The sequence below is a fragment of the Cebidichthys violaceus genome, unplaced genomic scaffold, assembly GCF_023349555.1.
Source record: "Cebidichthys violaceus isolate CVI_PGR_0920_01 unplaced genomic scaffold, fCebVio1.0.p SCAF_7, whole genome shotgun sequence".
Classification (NCBI taxonomy): domain Eukaryota; kingdom Metazoa; phylum Chordata; class Actinopteri; order Perciformes; family Stichaeidae; genus Cebidichthys; species Cebidichthys violaceus.
Genome location: NW_027176927.1, coordinates 10,439,372 through 10,449,132, shown reverse-complemented (window position 1 = coordinate 10,449,132; position 9,761 = coordinate 10,439,372). Strand labels below are relative to the sequence as shown.

Genomic DNA, 9,761 nt, shown 5'->3' with positions numbered 1-9,761 from the left:
AGTGACAAAAAACATGGACAACTGACGGACCAGACAAAGCCGTGGTAGTGACCTGTCAATCACAAGGTAGCCCCGCCTTAAAGCATACCCTGCTTTATGGTCTGTTTCAGTGATTTTCAACCACTGTTCCGCGGCACACCAGTGTGCCGTGAGAGATCGTCAGAGTGTGCCGTGGGAAAATGTCTAATTTCACTTAATCGGTCCAAAAAAATATAATTTAGTAGCTGCAAATAATTTGCCATTGTTGAGCTTCTGAGCCTGCAATATAGTGGCTGGCTAAGTAATAAATACTCTTCCATGCCAGTGGGTGGTAGTAGGTAGCGCAATAATGACCTTGATATTTTAAGACGGTAGAATTAAATGACGGGAGAGGTTGAGGTGAAGAATGGCGATAGAGAAATATTTGAAAAGGAAAAATGCAGACTCTGAACTGGACCCTGGGCAACCTTCTAACCCAGATGAAAAGCCTAGTGTGAGTGGTGGTCAAAAGACAGAAAAAACGGTGGGCTCGAGGCAATACAGCGAAAGTTATCTTTCGTTTGGATTTACTTTCACCGGGGATCCGACTGCACCGACTCTGTTATGCTTGGTGTGTGGAAAAGCTCTCCAACAGTGCCATGGTCCCAAGCAAGCTGAAACGTCATCTCCAAACCACCCGTCACTTCAAAACAAGAACATATATGAACTTTGTTGGTTGTTGGTAAATGTAAAAAACATAGTATAGTTAGCATTTCTAGTTCATGTATGGGGTATATCTCTCGTTGCATGCATGAATTATATATGCACATATACATATCTGTGTTCATACTTGTGTGTGTATAAGCGCTTTTTTTTCAGTACGAAAAGCAACAGCAGACAGAAAACTGCTCTTGCCTGACTCCACATTTAGCTGCCCCAGAAGCATGACATATGTAAAACAATATGCTCTATGTTCATAACCAGATCATACAGTGGAACCAGATGTGAGTATTACAGCTACTGAGCAGAGCCCCTGACCCAGCCACAGCTCCAGGTCCTGATATTATGAAGGATACAATCTGCATTACAACTCTCCCGCCAGTGTTCTCTGTCTTCTCTCTCCTACTATCGATGAAGCTCATAGAAGACTGGTGTTAACCTGTAAAATATATACTGAGGACTCACCTTGCAAAACACAGACTATTCAGTAGTACTGTGTCTAGACTGTGTACAGTCATATCATACAACGGACCATGTCAAAGGGATGGATGTGAAGGCTGGCTAACCGATGGAAGGGGAAGCAGTATGGTGACGGCAGCAGGCAGCTGACCCACACCCGGGTCAAAAGCCTTTATAAGAGCTGCAGCTATTTCAAAAAGTCACGGAGGGTTTAAGCTGCATTTCAGTGATGCAGGAAATGAGAGTGTTCGAGTCTGAGCCCACTGAACTAAAAAAGAAGCTAAAATTGTGTCTTTTTACATCGCTTTCAAATGGAATCAGCTTGTTTGCTGTCTTATTTCCAGAGGAAGAGGACAAGATTCATATCAATGTATCTCTGTGCATTCAATACAAAGATACTGTAGCACTGATTGTGTTTGATCTAAATACTGGGAACATGGGCAAACTGCTGACGACCATGATGTCGAAAAAATAATGATAATATGGACATCACGTTGATAATGGATATTGTGTAAATAGTCCTGCACCTCTTAAATCATATATACATTCATATATACAGCTATGGTTACTGACTCTCTGCCACATTCCAGCATTTGTATTTTGAATGAAATTAATTTGCCAAAACGCAGAATAAACAAAGTTAAAGATGAATTTGACTGATAGCATTATTATAAAATATTTTCTATTTTCCTCGATATGTCGATAATATCAGTAGGGCTGTAACAAGTCCTCAAGAAACTCAAGTAGATCATTGATTCCACAGTTAGCTGTTAGCTCACTGCTAATGTCCTGCTTGGCTAAATAACGGAGCTAAGTAATAGAGATTGCATTGAGTTCTTCAGTAAATATGACTCTTGGTCAAAGGCAAGTTGTATTGTTAACAAATGCTACCTTGTAAAATGTAGTTTTTGGTGAGGACCGTGAATAACTCCAGTTGTTTGAGGGAGACGTTTTCACAGCAATATGAAATAGATAAAAGAGATGAATTATGAGCTGTTTAACTTCCTAAAACTAGCACTAAGCAGCTTCAGTTCTTTTTTTAAATCAAAGCAAGTATTTAACCAAAATACAATAATTTATCTTCTAATCATTTGAATTGTGTCTGATGTAAATAACTCTGTCACTGAGAAGATAACCTTTGGACATGTTGACTGTTAACACTGACTTTGGGACAGTTGAACTTATTTTCAGGAGCCTTGAATTGCAAAATGTCAAATAAATGCACTAAATGGGTTTAGTTTTGATGGATGCAACCAAAATGTGGATTTTTCTAAAAACGAAAAGCAATTGTTTCAATACATTCTCTACTTTGTATAATTTCTATTGCTCCTAAATAAAGCAAAAGTATTATTTATCCAATAACGTATATATTATATTGTGAATTCTTTTGGCCAGAATAATGTTGTAGTGAACATCTGATAATGTGACAGCTTTAGTGGAGAGTGACAGGATCCAGAGTACTTCACCCAAGTATACTTTGGACGTCATTTGTCCACCCTGCACAAAGCAGTGTGTAACGCAGTGCCAATGAATGAAGTGAGGAAACCATCAGCAGCTCTCTCTGTTCCCCAGCTCAGTATAATGTGAGTATGACACATTAAGGAGACCTTTCAAAGGGTGTCATGTTCTCAGCGATGTGTTTTGTTCCCTTAGGTCAAATGTCCCAGTTGTGTATGTTGAGATCACCCACAGCTTACAGCCAACTCAAACGTGTGGTTTTCTTGATGTCAGACGTTGATATCTCCACAGTGGCAGGACAGATTTTCACTATTCAACCTGCTTTGGAAACATCCACCTCCCTTAGCCCAGGGACCTGGTGACAGGGATGGTCTCAACAAAATCCAGTCCTTCGTCTGCACAAAGTACAAAGTCAAGTCAAAGGTAACTTGAGCGTTCAGCAGTTAGAATGAATCTTATGATACCAACTTGATTTGACTAATTCTGTCGAGCACAGGATTTCTTATTTGTGCTGCTTTCCCTCCACCCTTTGAGCTAAAAAGCAGAATAGTGTTGACAATGGCAACGTGAAACTCAAAGCTTCACAGTAACGTCAGAAGAATGCACAGAATGAGGACTGGTGATGTGTCTGGTATCACTTGAAATCTAAGAAGGATCTCATCAAAGCCAGTGTGGACAGGAAGGAGGCCTTTCAGAGCACCGCGGCATGAGAGCATTGAGTCACGATACACTTCAATAATTGTGAACCAGCAGATCTGTTCTTGTACCAATTCAAGGGAAAAAAAGACATTTTACAACAGCTTGACAGTTGCAATGGTGAGATGTTTTTTTTATTCTCATGAAGCAATCAATGTAGTGTATATATATATACGATTTGTTTTCTATAAATATAAAGGTTCTCTTCATAGCAAATGCAAAAGGAAATTACTTCAAAGCTGCGACTATTGTAGAGCTGTCAGCACAATGAAAGGATTATTATGAACCGGAAGCACGGCGGTGTGGAGGAGCATTTGACAAGAACACAAGTCCTGATGCGAGCGTGAGCCGAGCTGCACTGACAGCAGCCGCTTGGCGCCTCCTCACAAGGCCTCCTTTCTCCTGCAGGGAGACACGCTCACCGCCATCACAAGTCTCCTCTCAACAACAATAACGGACATATTCAAGCTCCAGGTTCAAAAAAGTTAAAACATTTTTTTTTTTTTAAATGTGCCCGTACAAGTGAATCAAAAATAGGCTTTGTTACAAACATTTATGATATGTGCATGATCACTCAACCTCTATCAACTGCAGATACGACCGTGTTTACAGTACTGTGCTGAGGTTTGGACACCCTTTAAGCTTTCGTACAATGTCTTACTCTACAGGATTCATTCCATAAATGTTGTAGTCGTTATAAAACATAGTTTTCAAACGTATATCCCTTGTGCCATCAGGCTTTTATAAAAAGACAACCAGAATTAAACACATGCAGGTGCATTCACTGTTCAGCACCTGAACTCAAACTCTTGTGTTCTCTTGGTCAAGGAAAGGTATATGATCCTTTATTGTTACTCTGAAACCAGGACTACCTCGACCCTGAAGCTGTCTATAAGCCTCACATTCCACAATAAGCTCCTGTTCTCTAAAAGTGAACCCATGCTACGCCCCGAAATGCATTCAAGTCCTGCTGAAATGTGCTTTTGCTGGCATTAAAAGTCAAAATGACAACAGTTCTGAACGGTGTTATAAAAACTGCAGCTGAACATGGAGATTGGAGCAGTGAAAGATGTGACGGTTGGAGCGAGTATTTCTCACTGACACCAGTTATCTCACACTAACAATCCGGCTGTTTTCATTATTAATTAGTAGATGGATTATTTGAACAATTAACCACTTTTATTTAAATGTCAGAAAACGACAAAATGATTCATCAACAATCAATAGTTTCTGGTTCATTTTCTTTCAAACATCTTGTGAATGAAAAAATAAATCAAATGTTCTTATTGCTTTTGTGTAATAGAAAAAGGGGATTATTGGCTAAATAAACAGTAGTAGTAGTAATAAACAAGTCCAAAGGGTGTCCAATCATTTGAAATGGCACTGTGTGCAGAAAGCATGGTTCACAGTGTGCTTTAACACACACAACTCACATTCCCTCTGCAGGCGGATTGTCCACTGAATACAAGTGCACATCAAGTGTGCTCTGAATCCGTTAGGAAGGAACACACCGGTGTTTGAGCACGTTTCAGACCCTTGTAGTTCATCTACTCATTTAACACACAAACCGCTTCATATGTTTCAATGTGTCCCCCCCCAGCTGAATTCATCAGTGAACATCTTATCTGCTTTCATTCAGGTCACAGGTGTGAAATTGTTGTCAATCTAACCTGTAGTGCTATTTCTCTTTCTACATCGTTTTGGAGTGAGTTGCCGAGTGTTGGAGATATTGACCATCTTATACTGGCGACATCTCTACAGCCGATACAATGTGCATAATTGATTTCGGGGAGAACTGTCCCTTTAAGCAGTCGTGTTGGTAACTATGCAGAATTACCCAATTTTAAAGTGTCTGTAAGAACATTTACCAACTGCACCTCAAAAAAAAGACAGACAGAATTAAAAGTATTGCCTGAGAGGAGCTCCTATTGTAAAGATACACACAAGTCAAAACTACAACATGCAAAAACACCGGCGTGGTCCTTTAACCTGGCATAACAATGTGTGCTTTATTTGGAAAGGAATGATAGAACTGTCAGGAGCCCGAGCTCCAGACCACAAGCATCTGTCACAACCATTCACATGTTCAACCTGCGCACCGATTCTCCTCCCTGACGCTTCCCTTCAGAACGACTACACAAACTACAGCGGGGAGCCACGAGGAAGCACTCGGGTTTCACGGGACTCTGCTTAGAATAGACCCGGCGCTCACAGTCGTGCACTGATCAAAGACACAAGCTCCATGTGAAATACTCCCAGCGGTGTCCACAGTAAGTCAGGTCATGGGACCTCGGCATCGTTGACGGTCAGCTGGCTCTTTGTGAGTACAATTCCATTATGTCCAAAGTATGAAAAAGGTGTTTTTACAAAAAAAAAAGAGTTTTTAAAAAAATCTTTAAATACAAATATATACTTACAAAAATCTCACAAATGTTTATGTACATTAAAAAAACATACCAAGTATATTCTGTAAGTCCGAGAAAAATCACAAGAAAATAATGAAGTGGATTATCATTCAATTTGTCACCAAGCAGTCTGCGTGAGGGACGGGGTCACACCACCTCACACCGTGGTCTCGCCCTGTTTATTGTTGGCCAGTCTCGTGTAAAACCTCCGCCACGAGTTCAGGGTCTTCCCGGACCAGATCCAGAAGCCGGAGGTGATGCCCACGATCAGCGTCATGAGATACTTTATCATGAAGACGGTGAAGTCGGGACTCATGTTGGGGTGGCTCTGGACGGGACACGGCACGGCGTACGTCTTGCACGTCTGGCCGATCCACGTCCTCTCCCACTGCTCCCGGAAGGCCTGCTCGTAGAAGTAGCAGGCGATGACGATGGTGGCCGGCACGGTGTAGAGCACGCTGAAGATCCCTATCCGCACCATCAGCTTCTCCAGCTTCTCCGTCTTGGTGCCGTCGTGCTTCATGATGGTGCGGATGCGAAACAGGGACACGAAGCCTGCCAGGAGGAAGGACGTTCCGATGAATAGGTAGACGAACAGCGGCGCCAGGACGAAGCCCCGCAGCGCGTCCACGCTGTTGATGCCCACGAAGCAAACCCCGCTCAGCACGTCTCCGTCCACCTGCCCCACGGCCAGGATGGTGATGGTCTTAATGGCGGGCACGGCCCAGGCCGCCAGGTGGAAGTACTGAGAGTTAGCCTCGATGGCCTCGTGGCCCCACTTCATCCCCGCCGCCAGGAACCAGGTGAGAGCCAAGATGACCCACCAGATGGAGCTGGCCATGCTGAAGAAGTACAGCATCATGAAGAGGATGGTGCAGCCCTCCTTCTTAGTGCCCTGCACCACAGTCCTCATGTCGTTGTCGAACCTGTCGTTACAAACCACCTTGTCCTCCAGCAGAAAGCCAGCGATGTAGGCGATGGACACCATGGTGTAGCAGCCAGAGAGGAAGACGATCGGCCGCTCCGGGTAGCTGAAGCGCTTCATGTCCACCAGGTAGGTCAGCACGGTGAATAACGTGGAAGCACAGCACAACACCGACCAGATGCCGATCCATATCCGCGCAAATTTCAGCTCCTCTTCGCTGAAGTACATCATCCCGTGAGATCTCTGGGGCTCGCAGGGAGCGCCGCAGTTCTCCAGCCCGACGAAGCGATAGTTCAGGTAAGGGGGCACCCTGAGCGAGGGCGGGCACCGGAACTGACCGTTCATGTGGTCGGTGCGCACGGTGGGGTCTTGGCCGGGACCGGGGCCGTCTGGCTCGGCGCGGTCCGACATATTTTGCCCCACGCACAGCTCCCCGGCGCCGTGGACCGGGAAGGTCTCGCACGCGAGGCTGTCGGGCCACTGGAAACCGAACTTGTTCATGAGCGCCTCGCAGCCCTGCCGCGCGCGCTCGCACAGAGAGCGGCACGGGGGCAGCGCCTGCTCCAGCACCGTGCACACGGGCGCGTACATGGAGCAGAGGAAGAACTTTAGATCCGGGGAGCACTGCACTTTGACCAGCGGGTAGAACTGGTGGACCTCCAGCCCCGCGTCATCCTGGTTGGTGTGACCGAGCAGGTTCGGCATTATGGTCTCGTTGTACGCGATGTCCGTACACAGCGGAATGGAGATCGGCTGGCAGAACCCGTGCTCCGGTATGGACATTCCACGGTCCCCGCCGCCGTACTGCCCGTTGACGTTTAGAAACAGAACGGAGAACAGCAAAGTCAAACCCGCGCGGAGGAGTCTGTAGTGCACCATGGTGGAGACCGTGTCCGCCGTAGCCTACTTTCTATTTGTTACTTAACTAACTCACGTTACCTCACCGAGCAGCAGGCTACTTCCTTGAAGGCTCTTTGTTGGCGTTTCTTTGCGGGCTAAAAGCAGCTTCTTCCAGCCGAATTCCACAGTTCCTTTCCTCCGGCTTCCCTCCGCGCCGAGGCGATACAATAATGTGAATAAAAAAAATCCCCAGAATGTAACGACAACCTCGGCTCCTCCGGTTGAAATCCACAAGAGACGAGCCGTACTCCCGCAGCAACGGGTCCGCTCCAGTCTTCGGTCTGCCCGACACGGCGTCGGTCTCCGTTCAAACCTGTTCTTCTCTCGCTCTCTCTCGCTCTTTCTCTCTCTCTCTCGCGCTTTCTCTCTCGCGCTCAGAAAATCAAGTTAAGCGCCGCTCAGAAGCACTTCCGGTCAAAACGTTCTAAATAAAAGCCTCTAATATCGCACACTGAATAGTAAGGGAATATGTTAGAAAACTCAAATACTTAATGGCTGTATGCATATTAATTAGATAAAGTTAATGTTTATAGTAAATACAGGCAAAGAAAAGAACAAAATAGAAACATAGCTACGGTTATCAATATATGTGTGTTGCATTTGCGATATTAATGAGATGGTAATTCAGAATAGCATGACAAAGAAAATTATTTGTGAAAAAAAAGAATGAAATTGAAACAAAACAGATAAAAACAATGTAATAGATATTTTAAGTTGGTGATGAATCAGCAAAATGATGTCAACAAATCTTCCCTAAGCATTCCTCTACTAAAATACATTGTAGGTACTACTGATAATTACATCTGAAAAAAATGCATTTATCTGACGATTATCAGCTCTGTCAGTATCACACTATCAGCAGGCTACAATGGGATTCATCCACATTTGCACTGAAGTACTTCCTGTTTATGTCAGTCTCACTTTTACTAGCTTTACTCTCTCTCTCTCTCTCTCTCTCTCTCTCTCTCTCTCTCTCTCTCTCTCTCTCTCTCTCTCTCTCTCTCTCTCTCTCTCTCTCTCTCTCTCTCTCTTTCAGTAGGACCTACCAGACGGGAGGGGGTGGTGGTGGTGGGGGAATAGGGAGGGCCTGCATCTTCCCCCATGTTTGGTTGGATTGCACAGGTTCATATCAGTCCAGCTCTGCACTGTTATTGGCCTAAATGCTGACGTACAGGTCTGCTAAGCATCTTTAAGGATCGTACCAGTGTGTGTTTGTGTCGTAAATGAGTTAAAACATTCAGAGCCACTACTCTGCTGTGAGATAGATACATCAATAGTTACATTTGGGTAACTGTAATTCAATCACATTGAGATTGTAAATTATTGTAATTTTCACTTATTTCAGGATATACATGTAGATATATATTTATGATGTCAGATATATTTAATAGTGCATTATTCTTTATTTAGTTTTTTACAGTATGTGTATTGATCATCTATTGATTTGTGGGCTATTCAGTTGTTGGATCCGTATTTGATCTCAGCTTAATTCCTGTTATGTTAAAAACAAATACCTACAGGTTACAGCTATGCATGTGCTGCATGACCATTTAAAACAGGACCCTCCTTCATATCAATGGATGGAGGAGGCTATCCACCCATAATTCACTGCTCTGTATAATGCTGAATGGACAGAGGAGGAAGACACCTATAGATGATTATAGAAGCCCAAAAAGTAAACTGGAGGGTATAAAAGCTGAGAGTACCCATAGTTGTAATAGGACGGTTGAAACACAGCTAAATGCTGTTGAAATAGAAATAATACTCATATGTAATGCAGGCAGCAATATCGATATAATCGCCTGTCATCGATGATCAGCTCTCCTACAGAAGTCTGACTCAGCCATTTTATCTCTTATCTTCACATCACAAGTTAATTAATTCATCAAAAAAAGGTGCTTCCTTATGATAATCAAATAATATACTTATTGAACAATAAGAAGTTGTTTCATCGAGAAGATGACCTGCTGTTTAGATAACAAGAAAATTACTTTATATTGAGATAACAATATATGTAACAGATCACTTCACGATGATTGCCCTGAAGGTAAACTTCTCCCATGGTCACACAGCGGGACTGTTTCCAGGGGACACGAAACAATGATGCACATGGCCAAAATTAAGAGTTAGCTTATTTGTTGTTAATAGCCTGACAATTAAAATCTGACCAAACACATAGGATTATTTGTGAAACAGGCTAATGTTATTAGTTGTAAGTTTTTACTACTGGTAGTTTTTTA

The 9,761-nt window shown here is 43.5% G+C and overlaps 1 protein-coding gene across 1 annotated transcript; it reads right to left on the bottom strand.

Annotated features, from left to right (window-relative positions):
* Positions 1 to 3,396: 3,396 nt before the first annotated feature.
* On the bottom strand, positions 3,397 to 7,867 carry fzd1 (frizzled class receptor 1). Its single transcript, XM_068736159.1, has one exon. It carries the CDS (start codon positions 7,498 to 7,500, stop codon positions 5,854 to 5,856), a length of 1,647 nt encoding a protein of 548 aa, XP_068592260.1. The 5' UTR covers positions 7,501 to 7,867; the 3' UTR covers positions 3,397 to 5,853.
* Between the last annotated feature and the right edge of the window lie 1,894 nt (positions 7,868 to 9,761).

Bases quoted from the DNA above. Each gene is read 5' to 3' on its own strand.
- fzd1 (XM_068736159.1), bottom strand. From the start codon at position 7,500: ATGGTGCACTACAGACTCCTCCGCGCGGGTTTGACTTTGCTGTTCTCC.